Source organism: Pan paniscus, chromosome 3 (genome assembly GCF_029289425.2).
Source record: "Pan paniscus chromosome 3, NHGRI_mPanPan1-v2.0_pri, whole genome shotgun sequence".
NCBI lineage: Eukaryota > Metazoa > Chordata > Mammalia > Primates > Hominidae > Pan > Pan paniscus.
In genome coordinates this window covers 125,640,211-125,666,549 of record NC_073252.2, presented here as the reverse complement: position 1 = coordinate 125,666,549, position 26,339 = coordinate 125,640,211, and the positions used below count along the sequence as shown (strand labels likewise).

Here is a 26,339-nt window from a genome sequence, read left to right as displayed (position 1 = left end):
ATATAACGAAATAAAGGCAGAAATAAAGATGTTCTTTGAAACTAACGAGAACAAAGACACAACATACCAGAATCTCTGGGACGCATTCAAAGCAGTGTGTAGAGGGAAATTTATAGCACTAAATGCCCACAAGAGAAAGCAGGAAAGATCCAAAATTGACACCCTAACATCACAAAAGAACTAGAAAAGCAAGAGCAAACACATTCAAAAGCTAGCAGAAGGCAAGAAATAACTAAAATCAGAGCAGAACTTAAGGAAATAGAGACACAAAAAACCCTTCAAAAAATCAATGAATCCAGGAGCTGGTTTTTTGAAAGGATCAACAAAATTGATAGACCGCTAGCAAGACTAATAAAGAAAAAAAGAGAGAAGAATCAAATAGACACAATAAAAAATGATAAAGGGGATGTCACCACCGATCCCACAGAAATACAAACTACCATCAGAGAATACTACAAACACCTCTATGCAAATAAACTAGAAAATCTAGAAGAAATGGATAAATTCCTCGACACATACACTCTCCCAAGACTAAACCAGGAAGAAGTTGAATCTCTGAATAGACCAATAACAGGAGCTGAAATTGTGGCAATAATCAATAGTTTACCAACCAAAAAGAGTCCAGGACCAGATGGATTCACAGCCGAATTCTACCAGAGGTACAAGGAGGAACTGGTACCATTCCTTCTGAAACTATTCCAATCAATAGAAAAAGAGGGAATCCTCCCTAACTCATTTTATGAGGCCAGCATCATTCTGATACCAAAGCCGGGCAGAGACACAACAAAAAAAGAGAATTTTAGACCAATATCCTTGATGAACATTGATGCAAAAATCCTCAATAAAATACTGGCAAACCGAATCCAGCAGCACATCAAAAAGCTTATCCACCATGATCAAGTGGGCTTCATCCCTGGGATGCAAGGCTGGTTCAATATACGCAAATCAATAAATGTAATCCAGCATATAAACAGAGCCAAAGACAAAAACCACATGATTATCTCAATAGATGCAGAAAAAGCCTTTGACAAAATTCAACAACCCTTCATGCTAAAAACTCTCAATAAATTAGGTATTGATGGGACGTATTTCAAAATAATAAGAGCTATCTATGACAAACCCACAGCCAATATCATACTGAATGGGCAAAAACTGGAAGCATTCCCTTTGAAAACTGGCACAAGACAGGGATGCCCTCTCTCACCACTCCTATTCAACATAGTGTTGGAAGTTCTGGCCAGGGCAATCAGGCAGGAGAAGGAAATAAAGGGTATTCAATTAGGAAAAGAGGAAGTCAAATTGTCCCTGTTTGCAGATGACATGATTGTTTATCTAGAAAACCCCATTGTCTCAGCCCAAAATCTCCTTAAGCTGATAAGCAACTTCAGCAAAGTCTCAGGATACAAAATCAATGTACAAAAATCACAAGCATTCCTATACACCAACAACAGACAAACAGAGAGCCAAATCATGAGTGAACTCCCATTCACAATTGCTTCAAAGAGAATAAAATACCTAGGAATCCAACTTACAAGGGATGTGAAGGACCTCTTCAAGGAGAACTACAAACCACTGCTCAAGGAAATAAAAGAGGATACAAACAAATGGAAGAACATTCCATGCTCATGGGTAGGAAGAATCAATATCGTGAAAATGGCCATACTGCCCAAGGTAATTTACAGATTCAATGCCATCCCCATCAAGCTACCAATGACTTTCTTCACAGAATTGGAAAAAACTACTTTAAAGCTCATGTGGAACCAAAAAAGAGCCTGCATCACCAAGTCAATCCTAAGCCAAAAGAACAAAGCTGGAGGCATCACACTACCTGACTTCAAACTAAACTACAAGGCTACAGTAACCAAAACAGCATGGTACTGGTACCAAAACAGAGATATAGATCAATGGAACAGAACAGAGCCCTCAGAAATAACGCCACTTACCTACAACTATCTGATCTTTGACAAACCTGAGAAAAACAAGCAATGGGGTAAGGATTCCCTATTTAATAAATGGTGCTGGGAAAACTGGCTAGCCATATGTAGAAAGCTGAAACTGGATCCCTTCCTTTCACCTTATACAAAAATCAATTCAAGATGGATTAAAGATTTAAACGTTAGACCTAAAACCATAAAAACCCTAGAGGAAAACCTAGGCATTACCATTCAGGACATAGGCGTGGGCAAGGACTTCATGTCCAAAACACCAAAAGCAATGGCAACAAAAGCCAAAATTGACAAATGGGATCTAATTAAACTAAAGAGCTTCTGCACAGCAAAAGAAACTACCATCAGAGTGAACAGGCAACCTACAACATGGGAGAAAATTTTCGCAACCTCCTCATCTGACAAAGGGCTAATATCCAGAATCTACAATGAACTCAAACAAATTTACAAGAAAAAAACAAACAACCCCATCAAAAAGTGGGCGAGGGACATGAACAGACACTTCTCAAAAGAAGACATTTATGCAGCCAAAAAACACATGAAAAAATGCTCATCATCACTGGCCATCAGAGAAATGCAAATCAAAACCACTATGAGATATCATCTCACCCCAGTTAGAATGGCAATCATTAAAAAGTCAGGAAACAACAGGTGCTGGAGAGGATGTGGAGAAATAGGAACACTTTGACACTGTTGGTGGGACTGTAAACTAGTTCAACCATTGTGGAAGTCAGTGTGGCGATTCCTCAGGGATCTAGAACTAGAAATACCATTTGACCCAGCCATCTCATTACTGGATATATACCCAAATGACTATAAATCATGCTGCTATAAAGACACATGCACACATATGTTTATTGCGGCATTATTCACAATAGCAAAGACTTGGAACCAACCCAAATGTCCAACAATGATAGACTGGATTAAGAAAATGTGGCACATATACACCATGGAATACTATGCAGCCATAAAAAATGATGAGTTCATGTCCTTTGTAGGGACATGGATGAAACTGGAAACCATCATTCTCAGTAAACTATCGCAAGAACAAAAAACCAAACACCGCATATTCTCACTCATAGGTGGGAATTGAACAATGAGATCACATGGACACAGGAAGAGGAATATCACACTCTGGGGACTGTGGTGGGGAGGGGGGAGGGGGGAGGGATAGCATTGTGAGATATACCTAATGCTAGATGACAAGTTAGTGGGTGCAGCGCACCAGCATGGCACATGTATACATATGTAACTAACCTGCACAATGTGCACATGTACCCTAAAACTTAAAGTATAATAAAAAAAATAAAAATAAATAAATAAATAAATAAATAAAAAAGAAAATGTGGCACATATACACCATGGAATACTATGCAGCCATGAAAAAGGATGAGTTCATGTCCTTTGCAGGGACTTGAAGCTGGAAACCATCATTCTCAGCAAACTATCACAAGATCAGAAAACCAAACACTGCATGTTCTCATTCATAAGTGGAAGCTGAACAATAAGGACACATGGGGCTGGGCGTGGTGCCTCATGCCTGTAATCCAAGTACTTTGGGAGGCCAAGGCGGGCAGATCACCTGAGGTCAGGGGTTCAAGACCAGCCTGGCCAACATGGCGAAACCCCATCTCTACTAAAAATACAAAAATTAGCTGGGTATGGTGGCATGCACCTGTAATCCCAGCTACTTGGGAGGCTGAGGCAGGAGAATCGCTTGAACCCGGGAGGCAGAGGTTGCAGTGACCCGAGATCGTGCCATTGCACTCCAGTCTGGGCGACAGAGTGAGACTCTGTCTCAAAAAAAAAAAAAAACAAACCCACAAAAACACATGGACCTAGGGAGGGGAACATCACACACTGGGGCCTGTGGGGGATGGGAGGTTAGGGGAGGGATAACATTACGAGAAATACCTAATGTAGGTGACCGGTTGATGGGTGCAGCAAACTACCATGGCACATGTATACCTATGTAACAAAACTGCACGTTCTGCACATGTAACCCAGAACTTAATGTATAATTAAAAAAAAATTCATTAAAATATACCAAGATTTTCAGATAATAGAGAAACAATGTATTTAACATTTGCAAAATTAATATTTAAAATTTAATTGGCTCCTCAACAGGCAACAAAATTTAAAAAGTGAGTTTACTGGTAAGTTATTTAAAAATAAGTATTTAATTAAATGAATCAAAAGATAATGTAACTTATCACTATATTTATTTTTTTATAAAATGCATTTGCAAAAATGTTTCATCAGACACTGGTGTTACAAAAATAAATATAAAACAAATATACATGTTTACATATGTTACTTATAACATAAATACACATTATTTACATCTTCAAAAATTCCAAAATTCCAGCAGGTTTTGTCCATGATTCTCAACATGTCTGAGACGCAGGGAAAACAATAAAAGCACAAATAAACTACACATCATTTACATTTTTGCTTTTAAAAGATTGTTCAATACAAATATATGAACATAGTAAGTTCGGGGGTTATGGTCTAAGAGCAAAGTCAGGTGTTCTAGTTTATATCCACTATATTTAGTAAGTGATTCAAGTTTCATTCTTTGTTCTCTCAGAATACATCCTTTACATTATAGGTTAAAATTCTTTCATAGAAAGGCTTTCTGAAGACTTTATGTTAAATTAAAAAAAATCACTTTACTTGAAAGTCAACAAAAAAGTTATTTATTAAACTTATATGTCTGAAAGGAGTTTTAATCAATGAAAATTAGGAGTCGGATTAGAAAACATCAAAAGGATGGAAGACAGACACTGTAATTTCTGTTTGATGTAGTCTGGTAATTTTTCATTTTCTCCATACCTAAGTGAAGCAAAAGAAAAAAAGACAAAATCGTAACTGAATTACTTGGTTCTTATGAGAGTCCCAAAAAGCACATTATATTTTTCAGTAATTCTTCAATAACAAGAGGCACCTCAGAAAAATTATAACAATTATTTATTAGATACCTAAATCAAGTGAAGCATACAGTTTCTTTTCTTTTAAAACAGACCATTTTCTAAACACATTTAAGTAACAGAAGGAAAATTAGATAAACTTGAACTGGCTTCGTAATTTCAAAAGCAAGCCAAAAATCTGGATTCCTCATTAAATTTAAAAGGCCCCGGACAGGCGCGGTGGTTAATGCCTGTAATCCCAGCACTTTGGGAGGCCAAGGGGGGTGGATTACGAGGTCAGGTGTTTGAGACCAGCCTGGCCAATATGGTGAAACCCTGTCTCTACTAAAAATACGAAATTAGCCAGGTGTGGTGGCGTATGCCTGTAATCTCAGCTACTCAGGAGGCTGAGGCAGGAGAATTGCTTGAACCCAGGAGGCAGAAGTTGCAGTGAGCCAAGTCGCACCACTAACTCGAGCCTGGGCAACAGAGCGAGACTCTGTCTCAAAAAAAAAATAAAAAAAAAAGCCCTAATTCTACAGAAAAATACCAAGCTAAACACATTATGAATATATTTCTATTTAAATGTTAACATTTTCCAAATGACCATAGCAAATAAAATGTTAACATGTATCCTGGGAACAAGGGTTTTACCCACTTTGCATCTGCATCCTTCCACTTTCTGGAGCACCTCAAAGAGCTTTTAACAAAGCCTCTCACTTGAAACATAGTTATTTAAGTGATGGCACTGCATTATCTAAATTTAACACAAAAATGCAGTTGGTAGGTATCTACAGATTATATTTGTCCCAAGTACTTCCATTACAATAAGCACTTCTCATAAAAGAGAACGCCTGCATTGGCATCGTCAGTACCCTACTTTTAGTAAGTTCTGATTTAAATGAGGAAAGCAAATAACTCCTTGTTGTTCATATTGCCAGATTCCTTATTTTTGGCTTGGTGCCTGACACATATTTTCATATAGAATGAATATACACATTCAAAAAAGTCTTTCAAACATTAATCACGTTACATTAGATTGGGGATATAGCCTTTCATTTGGGAAAAATAAGCAGGTTATATCTTAAAGATTTCTTTTTTCTGTTCTTTTAAGTAAATAGGTTTGGTATATTATTTGAACCTAGAATTAGGAGTCCCTTACTTCTGAAAAGGGCCATCGAGTTACACTATGGAACAGTAAGGCTACAAGGAACCCAACCTCTTAGAGTGGATTATTTATACCAATTGCCTTGAGTTAATATAGATAATCATAAAATATGCATTAATGACTACATGAATTGCTAAGAATAATTAACAGTTTAAAGAATCACACGATCATTGTCAAAATGAAAGAAGTATCTTTATTAAATCATCCATTTCAACATATAGAGAAAGAGAAATTATAGCAAAGGGCTGAATCTCGACCAGTATTTTAAGAACTTACCTAGTTGTTTGACCATTTGGTGAGGTATAACTGATAGAAGACACTCCTGCCTGCACAACCAACTGGGACCCATCATTAAACTGAACCCACACAGCTCCACTAGTTAACTAGAAAAATAATAAGCATGGGTAAGAACAGGCACAGAAAAAAAAAAAAACACAGCAGTAGTAGCACACAAAATTACTATACAGTAGAGGGTTTGTGGTTCTGTATTAATATTTAACATATTTAACAGGTTTTCCACAGTTAAAAAAAAACTCTCTAAGTGACTACAAATTTGGGGCTACGATGGCAGAGCACTGAGAATATTCATGTCTTTTTCAGATTATTCCTTTAATAGCTAAGGTATTACAATATTAAAATTATTAGAAAGTGAATCCTGTTTCCCATTAATTTCCATTAGGATTTCTAAGTTTTTTGGTTGTTGGTTTTTTTCCCCCACAAGAAATATTTAGTATTTCTTAACAAGAAGAGATTTAGGGAATAAAAGCAACATTTTCTTTGTCCTTAAGCCACAAGAATTTCTTTCCTGGCCTGAGAATATTACATTTTAGCCTCTGAAACTTCTTCCTTTAGTCATTAATAGTCACAATGTGTCACTCAAAATGGAGAAGTGCATAGTACATGGACACCAAATCAAACAGACCTAGGCTTACATCTAGACTCTGCCAACTTAAGAGTACAGTGTAGGATTGTGCAAGTTAATCTACCAATATGAAGCATAATTTTACTATCTATAAAAGGAGATACAATTTACTAGGTTATTTTGGGGGATAAACTAGACAAAGTATGTGAAAAACATGGTAGGTACCACAAAGCAGGTGCTCAACAAATGTTACCTACCTCCATAAAGTACTAGGTTGCATTTACTTCACTGTTAAGTAAAAGTACATGTGTCAGGCTCAGAAGTCTCTCCAAGTTTCAAGATTTTAGATAATATACACATATAGGTTCACAACTACATAAAATTCTATAAGTTTGAAACTCAATATTGACTTCACTTTTTAAAAAAGATGGGGTCTTGCTTTGTTGCCCAGGCTGGCCTCAAACTCCTGGACTCAAATGACCCTCCCACTTCAGATTCTTGAGTAACTGGGACTATAGGCACGTGACATCACACCTGGCTTTCACGTGACTTTTAATGGAAAAATCCTTTTCTTCTTTTGCCAAATGAAAGTTACTCTACTGGCCAGGGGCAGTGGCTCACGCCTGTAATCTCAGCACTTTGGGAGGCTGAGGCAGGCAGATCACAAGGTAAGGGGATTGAGACCATCCTGGCTAACATGGTGAAACCCCGTCTCTACTAAAAATAGAAAAAATTAGCCCGGCTTGGCAGTGGGCGCCTGTAGTCCCAGCTACTCGGGAGGCTGAGGCAGGAGAATGGCGTGAACCCAGGAGGCGGAGCTTGCAGTGTGAGACTTTGTCTCAAAAAAAAAAAAAAAAAAGTTACTCTACTAATATTGATTACAAATAATTTCCAAAATTTAAAACGTCCCAGATATCACACTCTACTCTTCACAATTAGTAATTATCATGACCTCTACTTTAAAAACAAATGGCAGAAGTAGGTCACCCAAGCCTAGCAGGCAACCTCTTATCAGCAATGTCTGGAGTCTTCCAACTGAATACAAATTTAAGAAGTTAAAATTTTTAATGATATAACCAATGTTAAAAGGTACAAAAACTTCCTTGTAAAAAGATATCATTACAATAATTTGTATTTTTTGGTAATTGTCTTATCAGTGTGAAAATGAAAAGAAATTCATACTGAGAAAATGCACTGTACTAGAAACTTCTCACCTGTGTAGCCCAACCAACATTTTTCACAAAAACAGATTTCAAAAGTTGTGCTGATTTAGGAAGACAATCTTTTAGACTATTAGAAGAGATGTCTGTTCCAGAAGCCGTAGTTGTAAGACCAAGTCCTTCATTTGTAACCATCTACAAAGAATAAAGGACAGGAAGATATTATTCCTCAGCATTTTTATAAGCCACATTCAGCAAAAGCAGACAATTATGAGATTTTTCATTAGCTTAATTTTTTTTAAAAACAAACATTTTTTAACGAAAATATAACCACATTATTGGAAATTAGAAAAATACAGAAAAGAACCCCCCACCCTCCTGCACAATTGCTGTTTTCATTTTGGTGGATTTCTTTCATCTTTTTATCCCATGGCATGTTCTTTTTGTGCATGTGGGTGAGTACACACAAATATACACACCTATTTCTTTAATGTTGCATTTTTCTACACTGCTATATAATCTTCATCACCATGTTCATTAAATATATAATAAATTTAATCATGAGTCTATCATGAGCATTTAGGCAGTTAATGATATTTTACTAGTAAAAATAAAACAACTAGCCAGGCGTGGTGGCTCATGCCTGTAATCCCAGCACTTTGGGAGGCTGAGGCAGGTGGATCACAAGGTCAGGAGATTGAGACCATCCTGGCTAACATGGTGAAACCCCGTCTCTACTGAAAATACAAAAAAAATTAGCCGGGCATGGTGGCGGGCGCCTGTAGTCCCAGCTACTCGGGAGGCTGAGGCAGAAGAATGGTGTGAACCCAGGAGGCGGAGCTTGCAGTGAGCCGAGATCGTGCCACTGCACTCCAGCCTGGGCGACTCCGTCTCAAAAAAAACAAAAAAAAAACTACGTATGTATATGTTAATACACTTAGCTTTCCCCAGAGGGCTGAGATTAGGGCTCATTGAGGTAACATTTAAACAGAGACTTGAAAAATAAGACTTACACATATAAAGTTAAGTGGTTGGGGAAAAGAGTTCCAGGTCAAGTGAACAGCATGTGAAAAGACCCTTTGACTTGTTTAAAGAACTGAAAGGAGGCCTTTGACGCTCAAACATAAATAGTATGGGATAAAGTGGCTCAGGATGAGGCTGGAAAAGTACGTAGATGATAGTAAAGCCACAATAAACTATTTTACAAGAAGGGCATCAGGCAATCATTGAAAGGTTTAAAGTACAGAAGTGACATATATTTACTTACAGAGGGATTAAGGATTGGTGCCTGTGTTGGAGAAGCAGCACTATGCATGACCATTCTGTTGAAAGATGCTCTATCTCTCGTTGGGTAATTTGAATCCACAGAAGGAGGAGGTGATAAGGCCTTAGGTGAACTAGTACTACCAGGTTTTCTGAAGGGGAAAAGTCCAAATATATTCCCCTGAAGCTTTCAATTTACAGAAAACTAAAGAATGTTTATAATATAAACGTCAAACTTTTAAAACATTTTAGCCATATGTTTAAAATTTTCAGACATTTACCTTCCTATGATTATTGGGAAAAAGGGAGCACTCCTAGTTTTCCTTTCCTCTTCTGAAATTATGGATTCCAGTGCTAAACAAATACGATGACCCTATTTCAAAAGAAGAGTGCTTCTGTCATTGTTTCACCTATGTCATTTGCAATCATTATTAATTGGTATGAAAAACCTACAATTAGGTATGTACCTCATTAGCATGGTCCATATACATTTTTATCTCCTCTTTCAAGCTATTAACTTCACTTTCACTTTTTAAAGTGTAAGACTTCCCTGTCTTTTCAATCACCTGAATGAAATCTTCTGTTTTGTGTATTTTTACCCCTAAAAAAAAAAAATCAGAAAACTGTTCTCTTATCCTTTTTAAAAATATTCCTAGATTTATATTTATTATCATACCAGTATATAATGGCTCCTGGATCAAGGTATCATTTTTATTCATTTATTGACTATTAATAAAATGAGACTATCAAAGCATTCAATAAATATGGATCATCCATTTTTTTCCCAACATATATCTGGTTTAAGCCTGATACTTTTACGTTTTAAAAAATCGCTATATTCATACAAAAACATAATTGAAGGATAGCTATAATTATATGTGTACTGTGTGATATGAATGCTTTGCGTCCCTTAAAGGAGGTTTATAGATTAAAAAATAGTTCATCTTTATAGAATAGATTTAGAAAATAAGAACATCTTTACAGAATAGATTTAGACTCAACCCTATCCTTTTTGCTACATTTATAATTCTCATAATTTGGTATATGTCCATTTAAGGTTTCTAATAAGAAATAGGACATCGCGCATTTCATGTGATTTTTATACCATCAGCCTAGACGTAGTTAAACTGGAGCTAAGTAGAAAAAGAGGACTAATATACATATTATAGGATAAATTGTTTAAAGGAAGGCTAGATAAATTTTGATTAATATGATTTGACATGTATACTCCACTGTGCAATTTATATGTATAGTTAAATACATACACATCTTTAAAACTGACTGTGTTGAATTTTAAAAACCCACATATACGTAACTACTAAATTACAAACTAAAGGAACAAATTACCATTTCCAAATGGTACTTACCATCATAAAACCAAACCTCAAAATCAGCACCAGGAGAATTCTCCATCAAAATGCATTTAGCATATCTTGTAAAATAAGTGATTTTGGGAGATTTAGATCTTACAAGCTGTACAAACCTGGAAGCATATTGATATTTTCGCCAGTATTTTTCTAAGGAAAAAAAATACTTAACATTAGGGAAGAAAGTGTTGACCTGACATACAGTTTTATCTATTTATTGTGATTTCTAATAGGGTTACATTAGACAGGTTTTCTTATTCTTTTCTAAGAGTTATCTCAATGAAGGCTTACTATTCAGTACTTATGTCCATAGTCCATAATATCCAGAAACGAAACTGGGAGTCAAATTTGGTTAACTATAATTATAAATAATCATTTATGTAGCAGCACTGATTTCAAAGCTCAAAAGCCACATACATGGTGAATTATTTTTTAAATGCAGAATGCTTCACAAATTTGTGAGTCACAGGGGCCATGTTCTCTGTAACATTCCAACTTTAGTATATGTGCTCTGAAGCAAGCACAATGTTGAATTTTTTTTTAACATAACTATAGCCACATTCTAAACAAGTATACAAATTACATTTGTGAGACATATGACTAATGTTCTAGAGTTAGTTTTTAAATAGAATATAGTACCATTATAACACAGAATATTAATAATAAACATTGCATTAAAGGCATACAACTCTCACCAGAAACAAAGTACAAGAATATGATATGACCTAAAGTTTGACTGAAGCTATTTATAATTTATTATATCTATATATAGAGTTTATACGTATATACATATAAATCTACTATCAAAATTTATTCCCTGGTAAATTCACATACCTGGTAAATTGTCAAAGCTGTACCTACTGATGTTGTCAGTAGGTGAGGGTGGTCTATCAGCAAGAGGAAAACCTCTACCACCATTTGGATAATAAATAGTGATCTGCCAAAAGATTTTTTTAAAATTCTAATTACATGCCATTAAGTTCCAGTACTATATCTTGCTAAAACGTATACAAAGTGTTTAAATGTAACATTAAATATTATTTTATAGAAAAATGTTAAATATTCTGTAAAAGTAATTTTTTTGCTTTTTAACTTAAACCAAAAGTTTAGATTTTCTTACTAGATATAATTATTTTTAACACTGCACCAATTTATTTAAATATGTTTAATATGCTATTTCAATTTTTGAATTCCAGAGACACTATCATACTGGCAAACTGATTTTAAAAAAACTTACATCATTGTAAAATGAATTAGAATGCTAAACGTGCTTAAACGATAATTTGAAGTTGCAAGGTAATAAAGTAACTACACATTACCGTATTTCCATCACTAGATATCTGAAGAACTTCTTTCACATATTCTTGAGATGCATACTCCTTTACAAGCTCCACACACACCTCCTCTGAATCAAGTATGCTCACCTAAAAAAAAAAAAAAACCCAAAATCAGTAATAATTTCTTTTGTTTACTAGAACAGCTCTGACATACATAATACTTAGGAGTACTTAACCATGGCAGAAACAAATATTGAAGTCAAAATCAAAGCTGCTTCACTACAACAGTCCAGATCAGAGGTATATTTGAGCACAACTGTGAACCATATGGTGCAAAGGTAAGAATGTATAATGAAGTGTGAAGTGATAATCAATGAGCAGAAAGCAAACAGAAGGTAGAGTGGAGAATAAGGACTTTGAAAAGATAATAGCAAGCCAAACAAAGGCAAGGATGAAATGGGAAGTCAAATGGGAACAAACAACAGGATAAAGATAGAATTAAAAAAACACACACCATTCTCAATTCACATACAATAATTTTTAAACTCTAAACTTAAATGTGCATATGCCTTTTCTTTAGTTCCAGAAGCTAAAAAAATAAAAGTTATATTTTCCAGTTTTTTAAAATTTGAGACGGGATTAAATTTACAAACAATAAAAATAGAAGCAAAGGATAATATTAGCTCACTGATTGGAATTGTGAACAAAATAATCTTTAACCAGCATATAGCCAGTATTATTTTAAAATGTTTTTCATTCAAATCTACTTTAAATTAATAATTTAAAATTCAAAACTTATCAGTATCATGTCACTATTATTAAGAAGATAGAGGGAAATAAGAGCTGTTTTTCCATAAACACCCAGTCTCTTTTCTCTTTAATAAAGTTGATCATGTATACACCCCAAAGTAAAAGGACATTACAGAGGACTAAAAAATATGTTCTCAAGAATTGTATTCTCAAGTAAAATGTTATTTAGTAACTTAAGAAGATAACAGACATACCACAGCCTTTTTGGTTTTCTGTCTGATTGGTTTTAACCTGTGAGCAACCAACGGAGATGTAATGCTTCTTAACGTACGATTCTGATAACCCAATGGTGGCTCCATACCCCTAGTCTTGCTCTGTTCAGAAAGAGGATCTGAGCCAAAAACACATTCTTGTTGGATTATCTCAGGTTTACTGTGAAGTGCAGTCATATATTTCATGGTATTTTGCTGTTTTACAGAATGTGCATTATCAGAAGCATCAGAGTTCTTTTTGACTTTTGTATCAGTCCGGGCATTTTTTGATGTGTCCTTCTGCAAATCTGGATGGCCCTGGAAGTCCCGGTTTGGGCTGATGCTGTCATATTCAGTAGTTTTTCTTAAATGAGCTACAATATACATAGAATGAAGCAATTTAGTAAATAACTAAAAACACAAGTCGACACAAAATAACGTCACTCTGATTATAATAGCATTTTTTGAACAAAAGAAATCTAGTTACAAAAAACAAAACAATAAGAGCTCATAATTTTCTAACAAATAAGCAGTTTAAGACATGACTTTGAAAGAACATTTTAAACCAGATCGTGAAGAAATGCCTTTAGTATTCCTAAGACTAAGACACAAAAGATATTAACATAAAATTAATTTTTCAATTAAGGCAAAAACTAGTCACTATATGGTCACCTATTAATCCTAAAGCATGCAACTGCCAATGTGCCAACAAAAGCAGATTTGAGTTCCCAAGTAATCATTCTACATGAGAAAAATATATAAATTTACTCTTTAAGCTAAGAACTGTCTAGCCCATCTTTACTTAGAAATACCTGCAATTAATGAAAATATGCAACTAAAAGCAAAAACACTATATGAACAGCTTTAACATTAATATTTAATATTACACATGTACTTGCACCAGCATTTTTTTAAAAAGTAATTAACTTTACCAATTTTTATTTTGTATGGTTTTAAAGTTCACATACAGAACAGTATCTTTTAAAGGCTTTAAATGATCAGATTATATAAAACTTGGTAAGGCAATTTTTCAATGCTAAACTAAAAATTTGAATTACATTTTTTTCTTAAATGACTTTTTAGTGCTTTCCCCCCACTCTCCTTATGACAGAAAGTATTTTGTATCAAATAATATACTGAAAAATTGCAGGAACACTACTGGATTATTATAAACAAGGTTATTTCTCCATCTCAGACAAGTCTGTGTTACTAAATATAAGTATCTGTAAACACAACAGATGTGCAAAATTAAGTATGTGGCAGTTTTATAGTTTAAAAAACAAATCTGAATTATCATCTCTAATTACTATAAATAAAAAGATTAATTTCCTTTTGGGCTTCTGAGAATAATATACATTAAAAAAAGAGAATAGACTCAAGATAACATACAACTCTCTGATTAAATTACAGCTGTGTTATTTGCTTTTTGTCTATGAGGTAATAGGATACTTAGTAAAAAATGATCTCCTCCTCTCCATATGTCTCTTTTATTCTTTTTTCCATCATTATTTCCCAATTCACCTTCTGTGAATCTGTCACGTTCATTAATGAGGAATGTTTAACCTTCAAACTCTGTATTATAAACAACATGACTTGGATGACAGCCGTTTAAAAATATTTAGGTTTTAGTAGCTCTGTACTTTAGTGTGAGGTCCCATTGGTACCCTATACTGTCCTTATCAGCTTCCACTTAAAAATAAGGTCAATCATCTTTTCATTATTTTATGGGCACTGATAGAAGGTGCTGATTATAGAGAGGCTGCAAGAGCAGGGGTTAAGAATAAAGTCTCTGAGCCAGACTACTTATGTTCAAACCCTGGCTCCTCTGCTGAATGGTCACATAGCTTGGGCAAATTAAGCTCTGTGTACCCAGTTTCCTCATCTGTAAGACGGAGATAATAACAGTATCTTCCTCATGTTTTTTTGTGAGAACTTAATATATGTTAAACATTAAGGACAGTGGCTGACTTACAGCAAATATTCAAATATTGTAACAGAGCTTTATTGAGACGTACTGAAAATGCTTTTTTTTTTTTTTTTTTGAGACAGTCTAGCTCTATCACCTAGACTGGAGTGCAGTGGCGTGATCTCAGCTCACTGCAACCTCTGTCTCCCTGGTTCAAGCGATTCTTGTGCCTCAGCCATCCGAGTAGGTGGGATTACAGGTGTGTGCCAGCAAACCCAGTTAATTTTTGTATTTTTAGTAGAGACGGGGTTTCACCATGTTGGCCAGGGTGGTCTCGAATGCCTGACCTCAAGTTACCTGCCTGGCTTGGCCTCCCAAAGTACTAGGATTACAGGCATGAGCCACCACGCCTGGCCAATGCTTTTTTTTTTTTTTTTTGACAGGGTCTCTGTCACACAGGCTGGAGTGCAGTGTGATCATAGCTCACTGCAGCCTTGAACTCCTGAGCTCAGGCAATCCTCCTGCCTCAGCTTCTCAAGTAGCTGGGACTACAGGTACATGCCACCACACTCAACTAATTTTTTATTTTTTGTAGACACAGGGTCTTGCTATGTGCCCAAACTGGTCTTGAACTCCTGGCCTCAAGCAATCCACCAGTCCTGGCCTCACAAGTGTTGGGATTACAGGCATGAGCTACTGCACCAAGCAAGAAAATGATTTTCTTTAAAAATCTCAAATAGAACACTGCAATGCTTGGTAAGTTTCCAAGTAATTAATTCTTGATTAAATACTCCATTAAAAACTCACCATTTATTTGCAGATTCCCAAACCACTGTTGTACGGTTTCAGTCTGAGGTGTCGGGTCTGCAAATGGAAAAGGAGTTTTTCCTGGACAAAGATGATTGGAGCTAAACAAACAAACAAAAAAATCCCATAAACTAATAAAAAATTATCAGGTAACTTTTTAAGGTAAAAATATTAGAAAAGGATTTCTTCTGATTTGAATACCTGAACATTTTAGAATAACTATAGAAAACAATATTGGCATAACTATGCTATCTTTAAAAAGCTAAACTCCCATGCCAAAATGCCCAGGGCACTTTGACAGCATTTCTGTATGGCTACTGCCCTCTTATAATTTAAGCATAAAAATCACAAAATGAACAGAAAAAGAAAAAAAACACACAATACAGTCACTAAAAATTAGTTTTCATATTGGAAGCAGTCAGAATTATGACCACTCAATCTCAGCTTTTCTATCTATGTATACAGTTATTATTAAGTACTTTAGGGGGTAAGGCATGACTAATACATATGATACTTTGCACTGGAGACTCACTCCATATAAAATTAAAAAATGAGGCTAAAAATTTCCAAATATTAAACAATTTTATAAACACATTCATGAACACACACACTCCTGTTAAGACTGTTAACCACAGGTCAAAATCATGACAGTGGTTTTTTTTTTTAGACATTCATTTCCCTGGTATCCCCCCGCTTACATGCAGCTTCATATTTATACTAGTGTAATGTTACCAAAAAACAAAATGCCTCTGATAGAATTATTCTTACAGTGCTTGATTGTTATCAGGTCTTTCAAAAGATCCAGAACTACTGGATGTCTTTTCTTTAAAGAAGTTAAAAATGTTGGCATTGTTGTCTGTGGGTGAGTACCTCTCTTCATTTTCACCTCCTCCTGATCTTTTGGACATTGAAAGCATTTCTGCTGAGTGACATCGTTCCATTGTATATGTTTTTGCTTGAGACTGACTATTAGAAGTGCCAGATCTATCAGAGGAATAAGCTCTACGAAGGTATCGAGAATGTGGCCTTTCTTCTGCATCTTGAATTACTCTTCCCCTTCCACTATTACTGGTTTCTTGATTTCCCCACTGAGTATAAAAACTGTTTCCATCTCCTGAAGAAGAAAAATCAGTTGAACTTTTATTCTTTGGAAATACAGTCATTTTATTTGGGAGTGGCTGACCAATCAAAAGTCTTCTTTTGTCAAATAAACTACCACTTATACTGGTACTGGAAGAAGCTGTAATTGCAGTAGAAATTGTGGCATGCCCACTATCAATTGAGTCTTCCACAGTTCCTAAATCTTTACTTTTTGTTGAAGAATTTCGGGACATAAAAGGATGGTCCAATACTGAAGACAGACTTAAACGATCTGCTGGATTTCTACGAAGTAACTGGTGAATAAGGTCCTTGGCCTCTATTGACAAAAAAGTTGGCATTTCATAATCTGCCAATACTACTTTATTTAATGTGTTCTTGACTGTGTCAGTGTCGAAGGGTGGTCTCCCAATAAGTAATGTATAAAACATACAGCCCAGGGACCAAACATCAGATTCAAGGCCATGTGCACTTCGAGTGGCAATTTCTGGTGAAATGTAGTTAGGAGTTCCACATAATGTATAGTGCTTTTCATGTGGCATTTTCAGTTGAGTTGCCAGCCCAAAATCAGCAATCTTGATGTTCATATTACGAGTCAGTAGGAGGTTAGAAAGTGTGAGGTCCCGGTGTAGTATACCATGAGAATGAAGATACAACATCCCTGTGATGATCTGGTGCATGAAGTGTCGAGCTGTTAGGATTTTAAAAAAGAGAATTTACAATTTAGAAACTCTGGAAGATTCAGTATCTAGTATTTAGTATACATTATGAAACCCAGGTAAATATTCTAGAGCACTGTAGTAGAACAGTGGCTTGGAGCTTAGATTTACCAGCCACTTCAATTACCAGCAATTATCAGAGTGGTACCAACACACCTCTCTAAAGAGATCATATTAACCTTTTTTTTTTTTTTTTTTTTTGAGACGGAGTCTTGCTGTGTCCCTTAGGCTGGAGTGCAGTGGCGCGATCTCGGCTCACAGCAAGCTCCGCCTCCCGGGTTCATGCCATTCTCCTGCCTCAGCCTCCCGAGTAGCTGGGACTACAGGCGCCCGCCACCGCGCCTGGCTAATTTTTTGTGTTTTTAGTAGAGACAGGGTTTCACTGTGTTAGCCAGGATGGTCTCAATCTCCTGACCTCGTGATCCACCCACCTCGGCCTCCTAAAGGGCTGGGATTTCAGGCTTGAGCCACCGCGCCTGGCCTATCATATTAACCTTTAAGAAAACTAGGCATTCCTTTTAATCTTCGTTATTTCCAACTGATGAGCGTTTTACATGCAGTTAAGAGAAGCCTAATTTTTTTTAGCAACTGAGAGTCATTAGGGTAACCATAGCAATTAAGAAAAACAATTGCACAAACGATTCATACATATATTCTAATTGTTAAAAGAAAAAGCTAAAGTTCCAACGATGTCTCCCAAACTTTCCCAAGTAATCAATTTGTAAGCTTTTTTTTTAAGATGGAGTCTTGATCTGTCACCAGGCTGGAGTGCAGTGGCACAATCTCAGTTCACTGCAATCTCTGCCTCCCGGGTTCAAGCAATTCTCCTGCCTCAGCTTCCTGAGTAGCTGGGATTACAGGAGAGCACCACCACACCGAGCTAATTTTTTTGGTATTTTTAGTAGAGACGGGGTTTCACCATGTCAGCCAGGATGGTCTTGATCTCCTGACCTTGTGATCCATCCACCTCAGCCTCCCAAGTAGCTAGGATGACAGGCATGAGCCACCGTGCCCGGCTAATTTTTGCATTTTTAGTAGAGATGGCGTTTTACCATATTGGCCAGGCTGGTCTCGAACTCCTGACCTCAGGTGATCTACGTGCCTCAGCCTCCCAAGGTGCTGGGATTACAGGCGTGAGCCACTGAGCCCAGCCTAATAAGGCCTTTTTTAATGAAGTATTATAAAAATTGCAGTAGTCATTATCAAGATGAGTATCAATTTTTTTTCAATTTGTATTATTTCTTTGGAATAAACTTCCAACAATGGAATCTGAGTCAAAGAATATAAATATTTCCGTAACTCTAAATACATATGTCCGAATTGTTTTCCAAATGGCTTATATAGATTCAGATGTACAAGAAGCCTATCAGCAACTACTTCTGTTAGCTTGTCTGTAATCTCAGTTAGCAGAGCAAGATAACTTGAAAACAATCATTTGTGTCAATGTATAGACTTTATTTGGTTCTGCTTTGAACTGCAAAAAATTATGAGAAATTGAGGAAGTCTGAAGCTATATATTTGATAGTAAATAATTATTAGGTGTGATAATGACTTTGTGGCTACGTTTTTAAAGAAGTCTATACTTTGAAATATTTATAGTTAAAAATATGTCTATAATTTGCTTCAAAATACTTTGGAAAATCAAGGTAGTAAAAACAGTAAAGATGAAATAATATGACCATGAGTCACTAGTTTTGGAAGCTGAGTGTTAAGTTCAGGGGACTCATTATAGCACACTACCTGTATGTTTCATGTTTTCTATAATAAACAGTTTCAATGACTATTTGTGCTTGATTTAGAACTACTTTATAGTCACCAATGACATCCTAAAAAGGTTACTACATTTGAAAAGATACACAGTAAACTGCTACCAATAATTTAATTTAAAATGTGGTTTTAAGGACAGAAGGATAACAAATTTCTTACTTTACTACCGTAATAATTGAATTGTTTTAAGAATTAGCAGCTTGGGATGTAGGAAATCTCCTTTTCTAGCTTAAAGTAATAATTCAAACAGTTTTACTATATATTATAAAATAGCATATTCCTCAAAACTACACTTTAAAATGCAAAACTTTTATCCACCCAAACAAAACAAACAAAAAAAAACACACACCTACCTTCATTTTCTGAGAAGGGTTTCACTCTATTCTTTAGATACCTGTTCATTTCTCCATTATGGCACATTTCTAATACCAGATACACATAATTGCTATCTTCAAAATAGTTATAAAGCTGAAATGTGAAAGGGCATAATAAATTAAAATATACAAAAATTCAGTGTCCTTGGTTACTTCTACAAAATTTATATCTTACCTCCAAGATAGAAGGATGTTTCAATTGGCAATGTATTTTCACCTCATTTTGGACTCTCTGTACCATTCCTGCTTTGTACATGGCTTTCTTATCTATCTAAAAATAACAGGTTTAAATGTTGACAGACTTTCAAATATAAACTGGTTAAAAGTGAACTTTGAAAATAAAGTATACTTTAAAATAGACTGAAGTCCTTTTATACGTCTTTGCGGTCAACCTACTGTTATCTGTTTTCCCCATGCACCTAGCAGAGTGCTCGGCAGAGAGGATGCTTGGTAAAAGTTTGCCCAATTAATTCTAATATCCTATCTCAATTTAAATAATCTAATAGCACAACTAGCCTATTAAGAAAAAAAAATCCCAATTCAGGCAAATTTTAGAGCAAAACCTCCAGTTCTTTTTCTAAGTGGTTTAGATAAATGATTTTTTTTTTTTAAAGGCAGGGTCTCACTGTCACCTAGGCTGGAGTGCAGTGGCACGATCACAGTTCACTGCAGCCTCAACCTCCCAGGCACAATCTGTCCTCCCACCTCAGCCTCCTGAGTAGCTGGGACCACAGGCACATGCCACCACGCCCGGCTAATTTTTTTTTTTGAGATGGGAATTTAGCTCTTGTTGCCTGGGCTGGAGTGCAATGGCGCAATCTCGGCTCACCACAACCTCTGCCTCCCGGGTTCAAGCGATTCTCCTGCTCAGCCTTCAGAGTAGCTGGGATTACAGGTGTGCAGCACCACACCCGGCTAATTTGGTATTTTTAGTAGAGATGGGGTTTCTCCATGTTGGTCAGGCTGGTCTTGAACTACCGACCTCAGGTGATCCACCCGCCTCGGCCTCCCAAAGTGCTGGGATTACAGGCGTGAGCCACCGTGCCCAGCAGCAGCTAATTTTTGTATTTTTCGTAGAGAGGAGGTTTCACCATGTTGCACAGTTGTTTTCAAACTCCTGAGCTCAGGTGATCCACCTGCCTCAGCCTCCCAAAGCGTTGAGATTACAGGTGTGAGCCACCCACCCGGCTGACAAATAATTCTTAATTTGCTTATGTTTATGTTACTCCTATTAGGCTGACTTCTAACAATCAAGAATAATATTTTGTATGTTACAGGGAAATACAAAATTATACACAGTGAACTATAAACAAATTAGTTGTTAGTTGATTTCTACTCATTACTCCAAGTATGGATAATTACACCACATACGAGGTCTACTGAACATTAATGAAGATAAAACTTATTTAAGCAAGGTCAAGGCTTTCCTAAAATATTTTTAAGCTCAACGGCTGGACTTGGCACTATTGTCTTCTGCCTATGCAAAGTGTTCCTTACACTATAATCAAAGGAAAGGCTAGTAGATAAGGAGTTTCTGACATCTCTGATACCTCTCTAGTTACTTGCAAAGTACAGGAGAGAAGTTGATTAGTTTATTCTTACCATTTTGATTGCAACTTCCAAACCAGTGTGAATGGACTCAGCTCTGTAGACACCAGCAAATGATCCTTTACCAAGCAGATTTCCAACTTTAAAATCCTTAAAAGTTAAAATTAAAGATTATGTGTGATGACTCACAGTAGAAAGGAAGATGGGAAGGGGCTGGAAAAAGAAGATAAAATGGATCGAGTGGGGAATTTGACAAAATTCAAGCAGGTATTACACCTCGATGCAGCAGGTGTCTAGGGTGGAAGGCATGTTGACTCCGTGCGGGGATACCTGCGCTTCCAGGCTGGACTGGAAGCTCAGGGTGATGGTGCACCCTAGTGATCTGGTTCCTCAACCTCAGTGCAGCCTAAGCGCCCTCCTCCCATCTCCAGCCAATCCCCAGGAGCGGAGGGCTTGGTCAGAATCCCGCCGCAGCTCCCGCCGGAGATAACCGCCATCCCCTTGGAGAAGTGGGAGGTAGCCCTGCTCTGCTCTAACGCGGTAGCTCGGGCGGGATTGCTGAAAGAAAGCCGCAGTGCCTCGGGACACTGCCTGGGGACACTGCCGGGCGGGGAGGGACTCACCTGTCCCGCCTTCCCTACTCTTGTCTCTTGAGGGGCGGGCCGCTCCGCCCCTAAACAGCTGGGGTCTGGGCCGTTGGGACCCTCCCTAAGCACCTCGGTGCCCGCCCCGCAGCCGTTAGCTTCGTTCGCTCCCCTTCCCACAGCGGTCTCGTGTCCTCCCACAATTACTCCCACCCGCCCCGCTGCAGACTGCCGAGTCTTTTCACCTCGATCTTCTCCCCGATGCAGGTCGCCATATTTCCAGGCTCTGGCCTGGGTTCTCCGGATTAGCTTCCTTCACGCAGTCCCTTCGAGGCAGCGCTCCAAGCAGCCAGCCGGCCTTGGCGCCCATCAGGCTCGGCTCTCTAAACCGCCGCTCCAGGCGACGACGCTGAAACCACGGAAAGTTCTCCCTGACACCTTCCGAGGCCTGGGCGGTGCCTCTGGGCTCCCATTTTGAAAATCTCCCGCCGCTTGCCGTCCGAGCTAGGCTGGTGGTGACGTAACGAGATGGATCGCTCCGGAAAGGCTGCGCCGGGGCGCGCATGCGCGGCAGACCTTCCTTTGCGGCCGGCCCAGGGTTCTAGACTTCGGGGCCAAGGGCCGGAAGCGCTGCGGAGAGTTTAGTTCGGGCGGGAGGCTGTCTCGGGCCCACTCTCGGAAGAACTTCTGCAAGACGGGTAAAAGAGCAGGCCTTAAAGATGGGACACTTATGGCTGATCGGTTACTTCACGGTCCGAAATACCACTTCTAATTCCGGAAAGGGTTTAAAACTATTTTAAAATGTCAAGCGTTTAAGACTTGACGGAACAGGGCAAAAAAATTACCTTCCTTTAAGGAACACCGTTTACACCACTACCGCTTATTCCGTAGTTTGTTATAACTGTAGTTAATGTGTACGGTACCTTAAGAAAACGAACTCCATTCTTTATTTTGGCAAACTCCTAAGTATTTAATATTATAATGTCATTTGTATAATAATTTACAGTTAGATCTCTCATACACATAATTTGTATGGATCAAAAGAGACCTCTGTAAGTTTGGGATGGTGTTTTGCAGTTGAGAAAAGTGTGATGCTTAAGGAAAGATATTTAACAAACAAGTAGCGCACAAACTTAGATCTTCTGTTATTAAGTGAAAGCTCTTTTCCTTGACGTTAGTGTATATTTCTTTTTCTTTTTCTTTTTTCTTTTGAGATGGAGTCTCGCTCTGTCGCCCAGGCTGGAGTGCAGTGACTCGATCTCGGCTCACTGCAGCCTCCATCTCCTGGGTTCCAGCGATTCTCCTTCCTCAGTCTCCCAGGTAGCTGGGATTTACAGGTACGCGCCACCACGACTGGCTAATTTTTGTATTTTTAGTAGAGACGGGGTTTCACCATGTTGGCCAGGCTGGTCTTGAACTCCTGACCTCAGGTGATCCGCCTGCGTCGGCTTCCCAAAGTGCTAGGAATACAGGCGTGAGCCTCCATGCCCGGCCCATTTTTTTTTTTAAACTTTTTATTTTCAAATAATTTTAAGCTTACAGAAAAGTTGTAAGAATAATAGAGAACTCCTGTTGTCCTTTACTCAGATTAACCAATTCTTAACATTTTGCCACACTTGTTTTACTATTCTTCATGTGTAATATACATGTATAAATATATAAATAAGCCTATTATTTGTATTTTATGAATCATTCTAAAATAGGTTACATACACTATGCTCTTATACCCCTTATTTCTAAAGTGTGAATTTCTTAAGAACCAGGGTATCCTCTCGTATGTTTATCAAATTAAGGATATTTAGCATTGATACAATATTTATATTTAATCTGATCTACAGTTCATATTCCGATTTGTCAATTGTTCCAGTAATGTCTTTAACATTTTTTCCTTCCAGTATAGATCTAGTACAGGATCACATACCGTATTTAGTTACCATATCTTTTTAATTTCCTTTAATATGGAAGAGTTCCTCAGCATTTGTATTTTTGTGACATTGAGATTTTTGAAGAGTGCAGGCCAATTATTTATCATTCGTTCATTTGTTCATTCCAGTATTACTGAGGTATAGTTGACAAAAATTGTATTTATTCAAGTTGTACAGCATGATGATTTCATATACATTGTGAAATGATTACAACAATCAAATTAACACATTGTCACCACTCTTAGGGGTGTGTGTGTGTGTGTGTGTGTGTGTGTGTGTGTGTGTTACGGGCCAGTTATTTTACAGAATCTTCCCTACTTTGGGTTTGTCTCGTGTTTCCTCATGATTAGATTCAGGTTATGTATTCCTGATTGTAATATTACATACATGAGGTTATATTCTTTCCAAGAGACCACATTTGGAGGCACGTGATATTGTTTGTCTCTCATTAGTGATGTTAATTTGATCCCAGTTTCTCCACTGTATAAATTGCTGGTTTTCTACTTGCAACTAATAAGCAATCTATGGGGGAGATACTTGAATTTCCTGCAAATATTCTGCTCCTCAGCAAACCCCTCTCTCACAATTTAGCAGTATTATTGATTTTTCCTAAACTAGTCTTTACTATGATAGTTACAAAATGATAATTGTTCTCTTTCCATATGTATTAGAAACAATTTTGCCAAAAAGATAAGCCCCGCCTGGTGTGGTGGCTCAAGTCTGTGATCCCAGCACTTTGTGAAGTTGAGGCAAGCAGATCGCTTGAGCCCAGGAGTTCCAGAGCAGCCTGGGCAAAATAGTGGAAACACAGTCTCTACAAAAAATACAAAAATTAGCCAGGGGAGGTGACTTGCACCTGTGGTCCCAGCCACTCAGGAAGCTGAGGTGGAAAGATCACTTGAGCCTGGGTGGCAAAGGCTGCAGTGTGCCAGGTTCATGCCACTGCACCACAGCCTGGGCGACAGAGCGATACCCTGTCTCCAAACAAACAAACAAAAAACAACCAGAAGAGCCCTACATTTTGCCCTGTTTAATGATATACAGATGGTCCCCAACTTATTATGATGGTACAATTTATGATATTTTGTCTTTACAATGTATTTATAAGGCTATTAAATGCATTTTTTGACTTAGGATATTTTTGACTCATGATGAATTTATTGGGATGTAGCCCCCTCATAATTCAAGGAACATCTGTGTTTTCAGTATGAATTTAGGGATTCCCAGATTATTGAATCAGTTATAATCCATTTCCTCAAAGGATTATAATCCATTACAATCTTATTTTGGTGTTCAAAGTGTCTGAGATTTGTTTAGTGAGAGCTCCTTTCAACCTAGCTGTTTTGATAGGACATATATATATAAAAGCAGTTCTTTACTTTCTGGTACAGCAAGATGTTCTAATTTTATTTTGGGCTTTCTCTCACCCAGCACTGAAAGGAGCCATTTCTGCAAAGTGTCCTGACACCTTACAGTAGAAAATGGTGCTTAAAAAACAATATCTGGGAGCTTAGCAAGCTTATTGCGACTTAGGTGTCATTGCATCTATGCCTTTTCAGCAGATGAAACTAAAGAAAAAAATATTAGTAATCATGAGTTCAAGCTGATATCACCAATTCTAATCTAATTTCACATAGTTGTTCCTACTACCTTAAATTTCTATTTAATCACTGTTACCATATATACATAATTTTAAAAATCAAATTATTTTATAACAAATATTAATAACAAGCATACAAACTCTGCATTTCTGCTTCCCAGATGCAACCCTCTTCAATTCATTTAACTGTTCATTTTTATATATTCTACCGTATTTCTAAATAACATGCTTATTTTCTTTTTTGATTTTTTTCAGTTATAGATTTAGCTCTATTAACTTTCTATTGTGGAAGATGAGGAACTATTTCTTTAGTTGCTTTTACTTTCACCCCTTTTCTTTTTCTTTTTTTTTTTCTTTTTTTGACACAGCGACTTGCTCTGTCACCCAGGCTGGAGTGCAATGGCACGATCTCAGCTCACTGCAACCTCTGTCTCCCAGGTTCAAGCGATTCTCCTGCCTCAGCCTCCTGAGTAGCTGGGATTACAGGCACACGCCACCACACCTAGCTAATTTTTGTATTTTTAGTAGAGACGGGATTTCACCATGTTGGCCAGGCTGGTCTCAAACTCCTGACCTCAGGTGATCCATCTGCCTCAGCCTCCCAAAGTGCTGGGATTACAGGTGCGAGGCACCATGCCCGGCCACTTTCATCCCTTTGTGTCCTCAGTTCTTGTGACCTCATTCTCTAAATGTAATTACCTCATAAGTTTTTGTTTTTTCTTTGAGACTGAGTTTCACCCTTTGCCCAGGCTGGGGTGCAATGGTGCGATCTCAGCTCACTGCAACCTCTGCCTTCCAGGTTCAAGCGATTCTCCTGCCTCAGCCTCCTGAGTAGCTGGGATTACAGGCATGTACCACCAAGCCCGGCTAATTTTTGTGTATTTTTAATAGAGACGGGGTTCTCCATGTTGGTCAGGCTGGTCTCGAACTCCTGACCTCAGGTGATCTGCCTGCCTCCGCCTCCCAAAGTGCTGGGATTACAGATGTGAGCCACCGCGTCCGGCCTAACTTTTTTTTTTCTTTGAGACAGAGTCCCCCTCTGTCGCCTAGGCTGGAGT

At 37.5% G+C, this 26,339-nt stretch overlaps 1 protein-coding gene and 1 pseudogene across 7 annotated transcripts; both read right to left on the bottom strand.

Annotated features, from left to right (window-relative positions):
- Window positions 1-4,151: 4,151 nt before the first annotated feature.
- On the bottom strand, window positions 4,152-24,810 carry PLK4 (polo like kinase 4). Of its 7 annotated transcripts, none has more exons than XM_008976691.5 (16): window positions 21,449-24,810; window positions 21,227-21,322; window positions 19,800-19,895; window positions 19,604-19,718; window positions 16,435-17,455; window positions 15,667-15,767; window positions 12,957-13,327; window positions 11,995-12,099; window positions 11,510-11,612; window positions 10,676-10,825; window positions 9,776-9,909; window positions 9,590-9,681; window positions 9,313-9,460; window positions 8,100-8,240; window positions 6,300-6,406; window positions 4,152-4,781 (listed from the first exon to the last, which is right to left on the bottom strand). In XM_008976691.5, the coding sequence occupies exons 1-16, from the start codon at window positions 21,479-21,481 to the stop codon at window positions 4,679-4,681; spliced, it is 2,916 nt and encodes a 971-aa protein (XP_008974939.1). In that variant the 5' UTR covers window positions 21,482-24,810; the 3' UTR covers window positions 4,152-4,678. The 7 variants fall into 7 exon arrangements, with proteins under 7 accessions (XP_008974939.1, XP_003823151.1, XP_054967791.1 ...); XM_003823103.5 differs by having other exon boundaries at window positions 22,002-24,810; XM_055111816.2 differs by having other exon boundaries at window positions 16,537-17,455; window positions 22,002-24,810.
- Window positions 11,108-11,199, bottom strand: LOC112439690 (U6 spliceosomal RNA; annotated as a pseudogene).
- Window positions 24,811-26,339: the final 1,529 nt, after the last annotated feature.

Bases quoted from the DNA above. Each gene is read 5' to 3' on its own strand.
- PLK4 (XM_008976691.5), bottom strand. From the start codon at position 21,481: ATGCCTTCCACCCTAGACACCTGCTGCATCGAG. The intron at 12,100-12,956 runs GTATGTCTGTTA...TTTTTTTTTTAG, and splicing joins AGAAAACCAAAAAGGCTGTG to GTGAGCATACTTGATTCAGA. The intron at 9,910-10,675 runs GTAAGTACCATT...TTTTTTTTTTAG, and splicing joins TGAGGTTTGGTTTTATGATG to GGGTAAAAATACACAAAACA.